Here is a 17,891-nt window from a genome sequence, read left to right as displayed (position 1 = left end):
TGTAAATCCTTCAGACATTCACCACAGCTTTTGTTTCGATGTCTTTACATCAAAGCTCATTAGCAGGAATGGAAGTAACTTTATGCACACCTGAAAGTTAAGCAAAGATCCAGTGGCACTTTAATATCCAACTCTGCAAAAAACCAGGGTCTCAGTTCCTTGGTAAGAGTGTTCTACCACATCCTGCAATGTCCAAACAAACCAGTCTTATACTCTGTATTCACAGATAAACTCCTTAAATCCATGGGCTAGATGTGTAAGTGCAATAGAGTTTCTAAGACTGTTAAGAAACAACCTCATTTAGTTGTAAGAGTTTAGCTGGAGCTGAGTCATTCTGGTGAAGCTTGGTTACCATGAAGCAAAACAATAAATGTGACCATCCAGGGGAAGTCTGTGTTATGTGGATTATGTTCTCAATTTACACTTGTTCAGAGAGAAATTCCGTCCTCACTGCAAGCCACAATGTGGATGCTGGCAAACTTCTGGTGGTCTTGATGACTGGAAGCTGACCCAGCTTTTATTAGAAGGCACATCTGACAGTATTATTGGCAGCTCTGCTTTTGGCTGAGGCCTTGGTCAGCAATGCTGCTGCTACAGCTTGAAACCACTGCCACTGGCACTTACCCCAGGAAGCGTGCCAGCTTCTAATGGGGACTGATCACAGCAAAATGAGACTTCCCAGAAGAAACAGGGATTCATTTTTGACACGATAAGTGAAGCATCTGGTTATTTTCAGTGGACACAGGAATGTGTGAGCTTGCTACTGTATCTAAACAAACTGATGCATTTACATTTACACTAAAAGTTTAAAATTGTCCCTCACACATTGGTGTAAGTGCTTTGGCTCACTGATATGAAAGTATAAAATGGGTGAGCAGTTAGAAAACTTCCTAAAAAAGAAAATAAATCAAAACAGACTTCTATTTGAAACATACCTTACAATGGTATAACATCTTTCATGATTCATAGTATCTAGAAGCAGAACAGCTGTAGTGTGATATGCAAGAGCAAAAATAAAAACAGAAAGCTCACCTTGGTTGAAACTTATGATAAAAATCTTATTGTGCAGATGCATGAGTCATCTACAAGCTTGCAACCTCTCTTGTGAAGACAAAGAGACAACCTTTCTAATAAAATGAATTTACATCACTTAGCAAACATTAAATGTACATTACATCTGTTACAGAAGTCAGTGGTATTTACCTAGTGTGATACAGGTGCACAAAAATACACCCAAAGACTTAAAACACCAATCTACATGCAAGAAGATGCGTAAATAAGGCAAAAACCTCTACTAAATCATGTCCAAATGGAACATGAGCTCCCATCTCCCAGAGTCACCCACTTAGTGGTCCCTTTCTCTGGGAATATTTCTTAATGCTCAAGATATAAATAAGCTGATCGATCCCCATCTGTCACGACAGTTCATGGTTGCCAGGGGAACAATCTGAAAAGCAGAGCTTGACTAATGGTATCAGGTAACACAGCCCTTATCTGAAACAGAGAAGGCCAAACCTTAGGCTTTCATTTCAGGGATGAAGAAAACACCCACGAAAAAAGAAACAAGATTTTTCCCTGCTAGGTTAGGCAAACCACCTCCACAGAGGTCTCTGCAGCTTTCATTTAACTTAGAGCAATGAAATCTGAGCTGACTCCATGTTTGAGCATAAAAGCAAACATAGGTTAAAAAAATTATATAGGTTAAGCAATCATAACAGGTTTCCAGGCATTCTGGTAATCACTTCCTTGTCATGAGCACGTGGTGCACATACCACGCACAGCATCCACCTATTACAGTAAAGCCAGAGTAGCTCCATGGGGGATTACAACTCCTCTCTTCCTCACATTTCATGTTGTCATGGTTGCTATGATTAGACCTACCCAACAGCAAATACAACTTTTGTACCTCATGGGAGGGAAAAGAAAGTTACTCCTTTAGGTAATGGATCCATTAGACCCATGAGTAATCAGACTATTTTTGCTCCTGCAAGGAGCCCCCCCTTGTTTGATCAAATCTGAGGGAAACCAGCATGTTTCTTCACACCTTTGCTGTCCCCAGGCACAAGATTTTGTACAGAGGTTAATGTGAAGTTCACTCATTAACAGCACACTAAAAGCAGCACTTTCGTTCTCCTGAGCAAACAACAGGCTTATGCCAAGTAACCCACACCTAAGGACCAAAGCTGAAGGTGGTCCTTTCTAAAGATCAAAGATCTACCCAGACACTTCCACACATCATCTCATCTTCAAACCTTCTTCTCCTCTGGCATTCCTTTCCTCCCTGACTAAAAGTATCTTATTTTCTTCAATAATGCAGCTTTGTACGTTTCACTCCGTTTCCTTTTTCCTATATTGTTTCAAATATCTTTACTTTTACTCTGAATTGACAGGGTCAGTTTCTAATTTAACTTTCCACTAATGTCAAAGGGGCTAAAGATTTTATTCATAATAAAATTTGCATTTATCTGTGCTACCATTTCCAGCTGCCTCACCTCCACTCCCTCTGTCCTGTTAATGCCTCCCAAGTTTTCACAGAAGCACAACCAGACTATTAACAATAGCTCTTTCCCAAATCCCTCCCATTATTTAGAGCTGACAACACCACTGCTACTGCCACCTGTCCAGAACCTTGGGGCTAGTCTGTCAGCTTGTAAAATGTCCCAGGTATGTGAGGTTGTGGCAACTAGAAGGTGTTGCTGTATTTCAAGGTTCAGTAATCATTTTAAAGAATCAGTTCATAGCAGAGCCAACATAAATTGTGGCTAGATATGCCAAGCACTGATCATAAATGCTAATAAAAAATCGCTAGGTCTATTAAATTTATTGAAATTTTTGTAATATGGATGCAGATATTTTTTCTCCCATCAAATGACATAGAATAAAGTATCTATATTGAGAGACTTGCCAGTCACTTGTGTTGCTTGCTGAAAAAAGACCCAATCTTTCCAAGTTTTTTATTGTCTTCACTTGAGTTCACAGCCCATCCCCTTAACATAAATTATGCCCACATTTCATGCAGTCATCCATCAGTAGGAGCCAGCAGGAGCATTTCATACACCTGTTTAGGCTGCCCTGCAAACTCCCTGTTTGATGAGATGGCATAGATAGTTAGAACCACTAATTGAAATAATTGCTAATTTAAATAAATGCAAATTCTGCGCAGGCAAAGATATGGGAAGCAGTCCAGGAGAGATGTCACTCTTGTCATCCCTCATTAGCAGATTGCCCCTTCAAAGGACCAAGTTTCTGGAATCCCCACTAATCTGGAATCCCCGCTAATGCTGTTGCATAAATGGTTGATGGCAGGGTCACACCCAGGGTACTGCAGAAGCATTGCCCGTCACCTGCTCCCCGTGGCACACCAGTTTTGTACTGCACACACGTGGAATAACTCTCACCTCATCAAATGGTGTAGGTCCACACGCTGAGCCTCTAAGTGCACCCTTGAGCGCCTGCACTGGCACTCAGCCAAATGAATTCACCCAGCTTAAAGTTATACGACTGTTTACATACTTTATGAAAACATTTTATCTTCTTTTATGAGACATTATCCACCTGTCTGTGACAATTTACATGCTTCACTCCCAGCTCATTTCTAAATCATCTGAAGTGAAGAGCCTAAGTGGAAAGCCCTACTTTCATTTACAATCTGAGCAACTGCTTCTAGTAGTAATTGAAGTTCAGAGAAAATAAGGTATTTTCTATGTTTGTCTTACTTTAACAGGCTTCTCCAACATGAACTCATAACACAGGCGAGATTCTAGATGAATTTTGTACAGATCCCCAAAATCATGTTGGTGACACTTCTCCACAGTTAGGACGAGCAATGCACACATCTGCTGTTTCCAAATGCCACTGTCAATACAGGAGGTGATAGGTAATTTTCTTTTTTCTTACCCTAGATTTTTCTTTTCTTTAATTTTTTTTTTTCTTACCCTAGATTAGTCTGGTCATCCAAGGCTCCTGAGGAGAGCTCTCAGAGTGGTGTGGCAGCCATCCATGTTTCTAAGCCATGCATACCCCATTGGATGGGAGCAGACTGAGTGGCCTCCCAGGTCACTGGCACTGCCAGGGCCTGCCTGGAGAGCCGAGATGAGGAGGCTGGGCCTGGGTGCCAGGGCATGGAGATGGCAGCGTGCTGACCCACACCCTGCCCAGGGAGGCGTCGGGCAGCCCCTCACGGCCGCCCCACGCACTGCGGCCTCGCCTTTGTGTGAGCTCCACCGTGTTTACTCTCCCACTTCCTTGTTCCACTCCAGTGCGAGGGCCATAAACCGCCCAGCTGGCACGGCTGAGCCCTTGGTAGCAGGGGCAGGAGGAAGAGGAGGGAGGGGATGGCGGTCATCCCCTGCCTCTGTGCTGGGAGGGCACCCCAGGTGCCGCCCTGGTGGCTGGGAGCGCAGCCCTTGCCCTAGGGCTGCTGCCACCATCCCCGGTGGGTCTCTCATGCCCTCTGGCCACCCTCATGCTCGTGTCCAGGGGCACACCAGGAGGGAACAAGACCTATTTCCCCTTCTTCTCGGACTTCAGGGGCCACAATGTGACGGCCTTGCGCATCGGCGAGTCCTCTGCCCTGGCCTTCATCTTCCTGCTGTCGCTGGCGGGAAACATCTGGGGCATCTGCCTGCTGGTGAGGCGGCACCGCCGGCTCTGCGCCGCCAACTGCCTCGTCCTCAACCTCTTCTGCGCCGACCTGCTCTTCATCACTGCCATGCCCTTCATCGCCGTCGTGCGCTGGACCGAGTCCTGGGTGCTGGGCAACTTCGTCTGCCACCTGCTCTTCTATGTGGTGAGCCTGAGCGGCACCGTCATCCTCCTCTCCCTGTCGGCCGTCAGCCTGGAGCGCGTCGTCAGCATCGCCCGGCTGCGCCACGCCGCCCTCCGCCGCCGCAAGGTGCTGGCCGCCGCCTTGCTCCTCATCTGGGGCTTGGCCGCCCTCGCCACCCTCCCGCTCTGCTGCTTCTTCACCGTGGTGCGGCTGCCCGCCCCCGCCGGCCAGGTGAGGGCGAGCGCCGGGCGCTCCCGGGGCAGCCGGGCCGGGGGGCGCCGGGACCGACGGCGGTGGAGGCTCGCCCGCCTCTGCCGCGGCGGGACAGCGGCAGCGAGGAGCTCGCCTGCAGGGCTCTGGGTGCCGGGCAGTTGCGAGGCCGTGCCCGGAGCTCCCCCGGCCGCCCCCGGGCCGCTCTCCCCGCGGACCGTCCCGTTAGGTGGGAACCGCGCATCGGCTGAGATTCTCTCTGCGTTCCTCAGTGAGGCTCAGAGATCTCCTTTTCAGCTCACCTCCCCTCACCGAGGGATCAGCATCCTGGGAGAGTTGCCCTGCACCCGCAGCCCTCTCTGTACAAAATGGCCATGCACAGATTTTTCTGCCTAATATTTTGAAATGCATACAAAAGCACACCTAACATGACACTTGAATAAGTTATTACCTTTAGGGTCTGTAAGTTTCAATTTTAAAGTTGCCATTACCATTTGATAAGAAATCAATGGAAGTATGCCAGTGATGGACATATCTATTTGTGATTGTATGGGCTTCTAAAGCCATCAAATAATATATTACTTGACTGCTTTGTCTAAACAGAAAGCTTTCACAGTCTTAGTTTCGTCTTGGTTTAGCCATTTTTTAAGCATAGAGGGAGATAAGAACAATGCTGTACTGAAAATAATGGTACATTATTACTTTTCTTCTTAATTTTTTACAAATAGGACATTCACATTTGCACTCTGGATTGGCCCAGCCCTGAAGGAGAAACAGTCTGGGATACAACCTTTGCCATTATTTTCTTTCTGATACCAGGATTCATCATTGTCATCAGTTACTCCAAAATCTTACAGGTATGTTTTTCCTTTAAATTTTGTTGTAAAAGAAAGTAACTCACTAGGCATCAGCATATTGTCACTAAATACAAATACACGTAAAGGGAACAAACATAATTTGTTCAATAAATTATAAGTATGTGATATGAGGGGTATTTCAACCTGCATATAACAGCCTGTGTACTTCAATTAAGAACATGCTTCAACAGCACATTTCCAGAGGCCCAACACATGGTTTTTCTTCTTATGTATAGTATTAAATACACTTTTTCATTTATGTGCTGTTCATACTTAAAGACTGTCAGTCTCCTAAATGCTGAAATAGTCAAGCATTTGAAATAACTAAAAACTAGATTTTTGCTTTCCTTGAGCCTAAATTCATCATAAGGGATTGGTAAAAAAGCAGAGAAAGGCAGGACTAGAAAAAAACCCCATCCACTTTTTGATCTACTGGCTTTCTGCATGTGTCTTTAGTACACAGATCTCATTAGATTATACTTAATCCTCTACAATTTCAAATATTGTAAACAAAACCGTAAATTAAAGCATCTGCTTCCACTTTCTTTCTAAGTCGATGATGTTTAACATATATGCTGAAATATAAGCCAAGCCACCCAGCACCACAGTTTTAACCTATAGTCTAGCAAGCATTAATTAGCATCTAATTTCCTTTTAAACTGTCCAAAACCACAGTGACAAAGATCTAGAAATCTTCAAACCAAGCACTTCAAACTAGTCACTGCAATGCCTAGTTTTTAACAACCACCCACAAGATCCTTGCTTCCTTTATTGGGTAATTAAACTTCTTAAAACATATATAAGAAAATTATAGGTTTTGGAAGGGAACCTCAACATACATAGATTATTGAGCAAGGAGTTAACTGATGAAATGCTGAGCACCAAATGGGCTGTGGATGTACATGCTGGATGTAGGTGTGAAAGGAACCTAGGACATAGAATCTGGTCTCCACATATCCTTGCCTGTTGATCAAACTTAAACTTGTAGTAAAAGTCATCAGCCTGTAGTTTCTGTACTGTCTATTAACTCACTATAACCTTGAGGTAGATGCATTAGGTGAACCTCTTCTAGTGAAGTAAAGCACTTGCAACCACATACACATTGGCAAAAAGTGTAGAGTAACTCACTGGAGAGCGAGTCCTTTGAAAGAACTGCAAAACACTGCAGGCCAAGAAATGCCACAGTTCTTGGTCAGAGGCCAGGAGAGGAATGCTGTTTGTTAGTCCTGTGCTTGCAGACCCCAGATTACAGGTAAATTTATAAAACAAAATGTCACATAGGGAGCTGGAAACCAAAAGCAGAAATATTGGATTACAAGACATGCCCGTGCTGCTCTGCTCCTGTTTCGTTTCTAACTTGCTAAGAGAGATGCTAAAATACATTACCATTTCTGCTGAAATGAGGAAGGCTTGAGGCCCATAGCAAGATATAATTGAATCTTCTCTCTCTCCAGGAAGCAAGCAGAACTGAACTGGGGAATGTCTCAATCCCTAAATCATTCCCAAGAGCAGACTCTCTGTGAGAGTGCTCCGTTATGCCAGTACACAGGTAGCATGATTCTCAGTATTGCTGGAAGCAGTGCCAAGCAGTCATGTATTCATGTTACAACATTGATGATGATGATGAGGATGATCAGGACTGACTACAGATACAAGACCTGAAATTTTTTTAACAAATATACACTACTGCAAATGTGTACTTCACAATTTACTCTGAAACTATTATTGTTACATAACACTTCCCCGAACCCTGGCAAAAATTATAGATTAGATAGATAGATTTGTAATTTATTTGGTTTTCCATTGTCAGAGGCTAGAGCTAGGGAAGATGTCTGTGTTCTGGAAGTTACATGCTTATATATATATATGACTTCTAAGTTCCTGTTTGTCCAAGTGTGGTCCAGATGCCAAGGACAGGTGTCTATACTGGGCAGACCAAAAAGAGATCCACAACATACCACTGCCATCCCATTTCTCTTGAACTCTTTCTTAAGAAGCAGTTGTGTCTTATTTACAGTCCTGGTGACTCTTGCATTCTTAGTTCTAGGCTGTGCAGCTCCTGTAGGAAAGACAGAAGGTATTCATATGGGACAGATAAAAATGTATCTGATGAGGACATTCTGTAGCAGTTTTAAACAGCGGAGACTGAGACGTGCACACAACCCAGTTTTCCTACTTTTATATTAGAAGTGGATATTAGTCCTTTGCATTTTGTGAAACCTTCATTCTTACTGAGAGGTTAGGCACTCTCTGAGAACAGCTCTTGGTTTTGGACTATTTGAAGGAGTTAACCTCGTTTCTGAATTCCAGATTGTACAGCAGAAGATCATCAAGCTGGCGTAGTTTTACATGCACAGGACATCAGAATTCTCTGCTCCTTTTAAATCAGGGAAGCAGCTAGTGATACTGTCCCCTTCTCAGCCTCAGAAGCTGCTGAGAAACCCACTTTTGGTTCGCGAGTTTTAATTTATACACCTACATTCTATTGAAATATTTAGAAGATGTCTAGATTCTTATTGAGTATTTATCTCCTTGACAAATTCAGAAAACTGCTGACAGAATGACAAATTTCTCTCTCTCTCTCTAAACATTATCAGCCTTACCTACATCAGGAAGTTAAAATGTTGCTAGTATTAGTGTTATCCTTCCTGTAGTTTCTGCTAAAGGGAAAAGTGGCAGGTGCAGCCTTACCTTTTGACTTTCCTATGTAGACAGCTAAGGATTGATCAAAGCCTTGATCAATCAAGCCTTGACTGATCAGGGCTTTTGAAAACACCCCTTCCTTATGCATGCAGGGGATAAAGTGGCATCTCAGTTATTTAGCACAAATTTTTGCTATATATTTCCATTTTATTTTATTTGCATCAGCGGTATGAATGTAACAACCTTAATTGTGCCATGCCAACTTCAGGGAAGACAGGGATGTAGAGCTGAGGATTTCAGGTTTTCTGCAAGCCCACTGGGTCCAACATTCTACCTAATGAGAGATAATGCACACCTATCAATACTAGATTTCCAAGCTACCCATAGTCTAGTTTATTACATCAGAGAGTACTTTTAAAAGACACAGATTTTTATAGTGACTGAAAGGATCTGTAAGATTTCATAGAAAGGAACTGTGATTACTGTCTGAAAAGCTAAGTGTGACATAAAACAATGCACAATCTTATTCACATGTAAAATAATTTATTGTAATAAATTCATGCTCCTTCTAATACCTACCTTATAATATCAGCATGGCCATAAGTGAATTGAATCATCTTCCTTCTTGCACATCAACAGGATTGCTAACTATGTTCCAGTTTGCATTTGTGAAAAAAATCAATGGGTTTCTCTAGATAGAACAAATGAGGTCATAATTTGAATTTAATGGGATTTCATGAGTAATTAAGACTGTTCTATGCTGAAAAGCATTTGTGACTGGTAGAGAACCATGAAAAGAACAACCACTTTGCCCAATGAGATAAATTCACAGCTGAGGAAACAGAATTGCTATTGAAGTGAGAACATTTGAAATGGAACCATGGACAAAAAGTACAAATGAATTCTGCAATGTGGTTTTTTGTAGTCACTTTCCAAAAGAAAACATCATGTGCCAAGATTTATGTTTTCACTTGTAGAAATATGTTTTAGTGAAAGTTGCTTTCTTCTCTTTTACTGCAGATTACAAAAGCATCAAGAAGAAGTTTAAATGCTGGTTTAGCCTACCCAGAACATCATCAGATTCGTGTTTCCCAGCAAGACTACAAACTATTCCGAGCCCTTTTTCTGTTGATGATCTCTTTCTTCATTATGTGGACTCCAATAATAGTAATTATTTTTTTAATTTTAGTTCAGAACTTCAAAAAAGATTTAAATATTTTGCCATCAGTTTTCTTCTGGATAGCATTATTCACTTTTGCCAACTCTGCTGTCAATCCAATTCTGTATAATGTTGCCCATTTCAGACGTAAATGTCAGCAAATTCTTCTCTGTTGTACAGGGAACCCTGAAAGGCATGGAGCAGGTACAGAAACCACTGCAAGAAGAAGCAACCATGAACAGCCACATTTGTCTTTCATTACCAGATAATTATTTAAAGTCTGAGCTGTGCCACACTTTGGATTTTGTCTATGCTATCCCAGGTCACATAGGTCATTATGTTATAGTATTACATGCCAGAGGAGGAAGAAAAAAAACAAATGTATTTTTAATTCTTGCAGGTAAAATGCTCTTGACTTCATTGCTTTGCCCCAGTAAGATCTGGACAATTTAATTTAAGGGATTGAATTCTCCTCTTCTGCTGAAATAAATAGAAATATGGCAGTGAACTTGGTGAATGTAAAATAGTTGAATTAAGTACTTTAAAGTTTCTAGTGAAAATGTTCATCCTCAGAAAGTATCTGCTTTTTTTAAAATCCAGTTTTTGAAGGGATCTTGATTAAACACTTCAGCCAGTTTGGTTCCATCTCAAATTAAAAATGTGGACTTAATACACGTGAATTAACAAGTAAAGAATAAATAAATGGTTAATTGTCATGTGTAAAACAGTTCTTTTAAAATATGCATTTTTTATGTCTTCATTAGTCATATAATAAAGTTAATTAGTAGGATCACTGAAATTCCTTTCTCTTTTCTAAATGATTTCTAATATTTTATAGAGAAAATATAATGTTCTAGTTGAAAAGAAAATACTTATACTTGGAGGTTTATGACAAACACTCTTTTAGTCAGAAATTGAAACCACTAAAAAAAGAAAGATTAAATTCTTAATTATCACCAGGCATGAGTTCAAAAGAGTGCACTAAGATAACAGGCTACTAATGAAACCAATGTGTATATGTGTACAGATTTGCATACAATTTGCATTCCGTGTAATCCAAGTTTATTAAAATGTTTCATTGGTTTATTAACAAGTTGAGCTACACAGCTCAGATAAATATATTGAAAATCTAAATGGACCCATTTGCAGCATTTTCCAGAGAACACATGATCAATGTGTTAACTTTACATCCATGGTGCTGTTACATGGCTTCTTTCCATAGGGCTGGATCTCCTTAAGAGCAAAATCCTGAAACACACAAAAACCACAGTTGTGTTTGTCAAGCACTCCAGACAAAATTTAATTACACAAACTTTCACCAAATTTCAAATGCATGCATATCTAATTTCTATAAAATGCTCTTGAGTCCAGCAGTCTGTTACTTGTAATAACAATGCCATTACCTTACTCCGCAGTTTATAATTCTAAGGAATTTTCAACTCAGAACAAAACAGGAATTCATCCAATCTGTTACCCTCTCCTGAGAATTTTAATAGTTTTGCAGACAACATACTGGGCAGATCAATGATAGAGTATGATTTACTGGATTTAAAAGAGTCTATATTTTAACAAGCTTCTAATCATTTGCCTAAAAAGAATTAATTTGGGAATGTCTTTCAAATAAGAATCTCCCGACCCCCAAAACTTCTAATAGCAATAGTAAATTAGCAGAAGGAATATACCACTCTTTATTTCTCAATTGCTGCTTCTAAGAAATGGTAACAGCAGATGCAGCTTTCAACTCTTCTGACATGACACTGTATTCACAAGTACTCTCACTTAATATTGACAGCTTAAAGTTACTTGAGCTATTACTCTGAGACACTAATTGTATCATAGCTTGAGCTGTATTTGAGAAGGAGCTACCATAATAAATGCAGTGTAAGTTAGAACAAAAAACTTTCATTTCCTAGGCTTCTCTTTTGCCTTGAACAGCCAGTACAGATATTTTAATTTTTTTTTTAATCAAGTAAGTTTTGTACATCTATTAGTTGAGCAGGCACACACACACACAGAGTCTTAATTAGCTTCCAGACATAGGCAGAGTGTGCACAATTAGCAACAGATACCAGGCTATTCTTGCAGCTTTACTAACATCAGTCAGAATTTTATCACAGTAACAATGGGATGCAGGTCAGTGCAGACGATTGAAGTTAGTTTGTTTTGGAAATAATTCTGTAGCTCTTAATAGCAGAGTTAAAATGAAAGCAGTAAAGGTTCCAATCCACACATAAGGAATTAAGCAATTTTTGTAAGAGTTTCTGATTATGAAGCTTCCAAGTTTTGGGGTTTTTTTTTCAGTTTAGCTCACAATCATTCCCTCAGTCCCAAATGTGCTTGCTTTTCAGGAACTTTGGCTTGATGATACTGGAGAATTAAGAATCAACTAGTAATAGGGTCCTGATCAATAAAGGGGAAAATGCAAATCACTGGCTTTAAGTTCAATTTATGCTTTGGTGCTGGGCTTATAAACTCTGCCATAAAAAGGTACCCAGGCTCTTATTTTCATTTGCAAATTACAGAACTCACACAGTCATGTCAGGCACTGCACTCAACACCTAACATCTGAGTATAAATTAGGGTAGCAAACAAAGAACAGTGTGACTTGGTAGATTAGATATTTGATATCTATAACAAACAAGAAGAAGCATGATCAAATTTTAAATTATCTTAGACTCAATAGAATAACCCTAAATATCTGATTATTTGTCTTTCTCAATTTCAGAAATTTTTATTCTTGCTGGACTTTATTTGAAAAGCGGAGAATGCAGGATTCGAAACAGAAAAGTATAATAAATTTATATAAGGACATTGTTTATTTTCTATCCTACTACTTATGCAGTCATACAAATCATTCCCAGAAGCTGATTCCATTTGACTTATGTTGTCTCCAAATTCTCATTCAAGACAATTTTTTTTTCATTGTTGTCAGGCACTTTTCCCAGATCACTACTGTAAACAGCACCTACTTCAGCAGAGTAGGTGGCACCCTGTTCTTCAAGGCACCCTGCTATCAGCACACCACTTTACAACACAGCAGTGTATTACTCTGTATTTATGGATCAGATAAACAGCCAAGAGAGCCACAACAGCTGACTTTGCTCGTCTGTTCTTTCTTTATAAGACACAAAAGTTCCTTCAGTCAATCCCAGTTTGTTCTAGCATGTCATTGGGAAAAGCCTTTAATCTTGATTTACAGATTTCAGTGATGAAGAACATACAACAGCTCTTGGTAAACTGTTCCAAAGGTTGGTGACCTTTGGAGTTAAACAAATGGCTGTTTATTTCTGCTCTAAATGTGTCCAGTTTAAAGTTCCATCCATTTAAATTTATTATTTCTGTGTTTGCAAGTCCTTTTCTATCCAATTCCTATTGCTTGTGTGGACAAGGACAGACTACTCAGGTCAGCCTTTAACCTCTTCCTAAGAGGAAAAGATTAAAATCTTTAAAGCACTCACTAGAGGACACATTTTACAAACTTTCAATCATTTTCTCTGCTTTTCTTCGAAACTTCTAATTCATCCTCAATACTTTTTCCAGTTATGCTTGTCACCTAATGTGACATAGCAATTAGACCTGTGCCAAGCACAACAATCTCATGTGAGTCTTGGTTTACACATCCAAGAATTGTATTAACTCTTTTGGTCACATCACTACGTTGGGAGTTCCCATTCAGCTGACTCACCAGTCAAGTCTTTAGAAATAGCACATCTTCCAGGATGTGAGGGGTGGGGAGGGAGTAGGGAGAGGTACTACTATTTTATTTGTTCTAAATATTTTGATTTTTCTCCTTCTGGGAGAAATTCCCCCCTCTGAGTGTAATTCTTATCATAAGAAACATTATGATTTCTTCTAGATTATTACCATTTGGCCTTCTGTATTACACTTGAGCATAAGTGAGCTAATTCCCTGTGTTGTAAGCTCAGCCTGACTATATGACTCAAGGTAGTATAATGCTTCCAGTGTGAGGGCTATGTCCCTCTTCCACAGCTCTTTGTAAACAGTTAGCATGAGGACTTGTGAGAAAGGGTCTTCTATAAGGTATCATTCCAAGACTCTTATTTTCCTTAAAAGCCTTTCTGAAGAATTTCTCAAAAAAGTATTTGAACAAAGAGATGTGATAAAAGCTGCCCAATTACTTTTTACCATAGCTATGAAGTTTATCCTTAATATGTTTACTCACACTACATTGATTTAATTGTTTTACAACTTCCTCTAATTACTGTTTCAGCTGACCTGATATGCTGCATGAAAAACTATGCACCTCAGCTCTCCTTCAGATAAGGGAAGTAAAAGTTGGAAATAACTTACTACAAACTCCAGTTTTCAAATGACAATATTACAGCCACTAAGTAAAAGGCTTTATGCATTTGATATCTAATGAGCAAGAGAATCCCAGTGCTTTGGTCATTAAACCCTGGAATAAAATTCTTCAGAAAAAAAAAGTTCTCACCATTATGAGCGATAACTCTGTATTTTCTCTCCAAACAGAGGTCCATCTGCCTTTGTCTGACAATTTTCAGTGCATCTGGAGGCAATCCCTTGGGGTCCCGGGAGAACACAAAGGAGTAGCTATCAGCACAAGTGCCATCTGCATTTAGTTGGCGGCAGGAGTAATGAAGAGCATATGTATCATAATCTGTGTCCACTACCCAGTGATCATCATCTGGAAGAAACAATAGCAAAGAAGAAAAAGTGTTAGAGACACCAGTGAAATCTAGTAAATCAGAAAGGATTGCTGCCATAACTCTTTTAAAGAAAATACTAAGATGTAGATTGGTACAAGTTATAGCAGATTAGCTTTTCTTTTATTCCTGTGTCCAGTATTTAATTCATGTTTATTTTTTAAAAGAAAATAAAGATGGATATGCTCAGCCTGATCAAGGTGACTCAAACCCATAAATATTTTCCTGCCAGGGATGTTACTTAGACTGCATTTTAAGGAAAAAGGTAATAATGCAGTTTGTTTGTGTATTAGAAGTATTTGCTACAAGTTCTGCCATAAACCCTCTTCTTAAAACACTGTTACAACTTCAGATAATTCTAAACTATATAGCTATGAAACCTGACAAAAATCTGGTCACACAGACACTCTGTTCTAACAGAAGTGAGGCTGTTTCAGTGTTTGCAGTAAAAGCTGATATATCTGCACCTTCCTCTCCTGGAGCTAAAGATTCTCCCTTGCAGTACATCTGCACTGGTGAAGGCAACACTCTGTTGTCTTCCCCTTCTCTCCTGTGAGGGGACACCAGACTTTTTAGAAGGGCAGATTTTGGGGTCAGACAGCAACCTGAAGAATCCGTGACTCAGCAGCATATTGTGAGGAGACCTGGGAACTGTTTTAAGACAAACTGGCATCCAAAACATGCTTTGTAACTGCGTCTTTGGATGGAATGGAGCTCCTATCAGTTCTGAATTCTACCTGCTTCTCTTGGAAACAATCCAAGGAAATGTTTTGAGCTACAAAGTGTCCAAATCTCTACTTGACTCAAGGAACTCATTTTGCATAGGATGGAGAGATGACGTAAAAGGACGAATATATACATATAATCATATTTGTCTCTTAAAACAGATAAATCTCTACATTTGCAGCCACAAGACCGAACAAAAAAACATTTTATAAATTCTCTTCCCTGCTTGGCCAGCTCTGACGTCAGAGAGAACACCAGCATCCGGTAACTGAGTTCTGAACTAAAACAAGTCTTAAAATGCTTCATCTACCTTTCATTTCTTTCCAAACAGTGGCCAATTCAATTATATTGTTGGGTAACAAACAAATGAAATACAAAGATCTACAAAGGCCAGGTCTTCACTTGTTTAAAGAAAGCCAACCAGCTGTCCCATATAAAAAGTAGTGATTACCTTGTTCATATTAAGCTTTGCAGTATGATAGTTATTAAGTTTTTAAAATGTGTTTAAGAAATTCAGCAGTACTTTTTCTTTCCCCAGCATGGAAATACAACATAACTAGTCTTCCAAGCAGTTCTGCATCTTCTATAGTTAAGTACTCACTTCCTTTCTGCAGAAAAGAGGCGACTCCCCAGTATTTCATCTTGAACTTGGCAGGATCCTCTGTGTCAGTGAAAGAGCCGATCATGTCAGCACAGACATCCCAGTTACTGTAGCCAAAGAAAAGATCACATTCCAGTGTAAGAGCACAGGTTCAGTGTGACTTGCACAGGGGTAGCAGGTAGGATTGGAGCAGTAGCTTAGTGAAATGGAACAAGAGGAGGGTGGCAAAGAGCTTACTTGAAGAGTCTGACTCTGCCCTTTGCAGTGGCAGTCATTTGTCCATTCTCATCTACGGTGAACTGGGCTACTACATTGTCCTGCAGAAACAGCCCCTCAGGATCTTTTTTTGCCATAGCATACCAGGTGCCACTGTACTGCAAGGAAATAAGAGAGCCTACAGTTTGACGTAGAACAATGGAAACATCACAACCAGACAGTACAGAGCAGGGGATATGACAGAGGGAAGAGCATGCAGATCTTTGACACCATGCCTCAAAAGTCTATTTAAGAAGCAAATCTATCTGTTTCAATAGCATAAACCCATCAATACATGCCAGTGCAATCATAATTTGTGGAAATACTGACTCTTTTTGGTAATCTTATCTGTATCTGCTGCAGATACAGATAAGATTACCAAAAAAAAGTCAGTATAATATAACAAAGTACATAACAAAGCATAACAAAATTTAGTGGAAAAAAGAATAACTGGCAGATCTTGCCAGATCTATGTACATTTATTTCCTTGCAATGGTGTCTGAAAACACCAGAGTATTAATTTTTCATAGAAAAAACAGCCGAATCAATACAGTCCTTCTGCTTATACCCTACTGTTTGTGACCAGTCTGCTAAAACTCAATTTCTGCAGTATTCCTTTATCAGGTGCATCAGGCTCCAGCATCTGCGGAGATGTGGACATCACACACTTTAGCTGCTTCTCAGTATCACACTCTGTGACTTCAAAATGTGACCACACTGGTGCTACTGAATGCCAAATTTTGTAGTCTGGAAAGAGCTATGCAAGACATCACAGATCCAGGAGAGTAAAGAAGATTTACCCTGGTCTTATCGAAGTTCTCCTTGACTTTGAAGCTGCTTACTCGGCAGTCCCGCTCTGCAGTGCTGCTGCCCATCAAGGCCAGTGACAGCAGCAGCAGCCAGGGCAGAGCTCTCTCTGTGTGAGCCATCCTGTCCCTGCAGCAAACAGAGAATAGCATCAGAAACAGGCTCTGTCACACAAGTGAAGGGAGGAAGGCTGCCCTGATAGGTCGACCACACAGCTTTCCCTGATGCATATGCTGGCAAGGCCCCTGGTTGTCCCCAGCCCACAACAGCAGGGTCCCTTACAGACAGTGACGGTCCCTGGAGCCTCTTGAGAGCCCAAGCGTTGATGGTGGTGGCAGTGCCCAGGCAGGGAATGCTTTATGTACTCCTGGGGCTTTCGCAACCCGCCGAGCCGCAGGGCCAGCATTGGAGAGGGCAGCGGAGAGGCGGGCTGGTGGATGCTGCAGGCTGGGGCCCCTTCACAACAGCCTCTTGCGTAACACCCATGGGCTCAGGTGGTCTTTGACCCTGATCTGCAGCCAAGCAGGCGCTAGGAACAAATGCCTCTCTTTGCTTTTCCCAACCTGAAAGCAGAGCTCACACCTGGGGGAAGGGGTGTGCACATGTGTGGGGAGAACAAATGGAATGAGAGGCATCCCACCTTTGCATGGGGGAGAGTGAACTGCCTCCACCTCCTCTGTGATTTTACACACTGCAGTCCAAAATCCATCTTACCCAATATGCTCGACCCAGTTACAAGGTGCAGACTTGTTTCCTCCACCTCCTTCCCAAAGTCCTTTCCTCTTCTACCCTGATAAACAATGGCAAACATAATACTTGCAAGTTTCTGCTCATGTTTCTGAAAGCCTGGTAATGCCAGAACCTCTTCACATCCTCATGACTGGCTCCCTCTTGCTTCGAAAGGGCTCTATTGGGTAAATCATCTCCTGAGCAGTGCCCATCAACAGGAACGGGGGCCCTGCAGATGCTCAGGATGGCGAAAGAGCCCTTTTAGGTGGTAGCAGAACTTAAGTGTGGCCTGCAAGTATCCAAGTGCAGGTACACACCACATCTGGCTATTTTGACATCTGATTAATTTTAAATCAGATATTCCATAACTTCTGTTCTGTTTTTGGCAAACTGTTTTCAGTTATATAAACCATTATTTTCTCCTGTCCAGGCAAGTTTTGCTGCCTCTCAG

At 41.0% G+C, this 17,891-nt stretch overlaps 2 protein-coding genes across 2 annotated transcripts; one reads left to right on the top strand and one right to left on the bottom strand.

Annotated features, from left to right (window-relative positions):
* The first annotated feature begins 4,369 nt into the window (after positions 1-4,369).
* Positions 4,370-10,626, top strand: FFAR4 (free fatty acid receptor 4). The gene is made up of 3 exons (XM_064430873.1): positions 4,370-4,999; positions 5,707-5,835; positions 9,499-10,626. Exons 1-3 carry the CDS (start codon positions 4,466-4,468, stop codon positions 9,904-9,906), a joined length of 1,071 nt encoding a protein of 356 aa, XP_064286943.1. The 5' UTR covers positions 4,370-4,465; the 3' UTR covers positions 9,907-10,626.
* Positions 10,627-10,682: 56 nt separating this feature from the next.
* Positions 10,683-17,136, bottom strand: RBP4 (retinol binding protein 4). The gene is made up of 6 exons (XM_064430875.1): positions 16,994-17,136; positions 16,705-16,840; positions 15,887-16,023; positions 15,650-15,756; positions 14,091-14,303; positions 10,683-10,885 (listed from the first exon to the last, which is right to left on the bottom strand). Exons 2-6 carry the CDS (start codon positions 16,831-16,833, stop codon positions 10,872-10,874), a joined length of 600 nt encoding a protein of 199 aa, XP_064286945.1. The 5' UTR covers positions 16,834-16,840; positions 16,994-17,136; the 3' UTR covers positions 10,683-10,871.
* Positions 17,137-17,891: the final 755 nt, after the last annotated feature.

The sequence above is a fragment of the Passer domesticus genome, chromosome 8 (genome assembly GCF_036417665.1).
Source record: "Passer domesticus isolate bPasDom1 chromosome 8, bPasDom1.hap1, whole genome shotgun sequence".
In the NCBI taxonomy this organism is placed as follows: Eukaryota; Metazoa; Chordata; class Aves; order Passeriformes; family Passeridae; genus Passer; species Passer domesticus.
Note: the sequence above shows the minus strand (reverse complement) of the source record. Positions and strands in the feature narration are given on the sequence as shown.

Bases quoted from the DNA above. Each gene is read 5' to 3' on its own strand.
- FFAR4 (XM_064430873.1), top strand. From the start codon at position 4,466: ATGCTCGTGTCCAGGGGCACACCAGGAGGGAACAAGACCTATTTCCCC. The intron at 5,000-5,706 runs GTGAGGGCGAGC...TTTTACAAATAG, and splicing joins TGCCCGCCCCCGCCGGCCAG to GACATTCACATTTGCACTCT. The intron at 5,836-9,498 runs GTATGTTTTTCC...CTTTTACTGCAG, and splicing joins GTTACTCCAAAATCTTACAG to ATTACAAAAGCATCAAGAAG.
- RBP4 (XM_064430875.1), bottom strand. From the start codon at position 16,833: ATGGCTCACACAGAGAGAGCTCTGCCCTGGCTGCTGCTGCTGTCACTG. The intron at 16,024-16,704 runs GTAAATCTTCTT...ATTTCCTTGCAG, and splicing joins AGAACTTCGATAAGACCAGG to TACAGTGGCACCTGGTATGC. The intron at 14,304-15,649 runs GTGAGTACTTAA...TGTTTCTTCCAG, and splicing joins CTCTTTTCTGCAGAAAGGAA to ATGATGATCACTGGGTAGTG.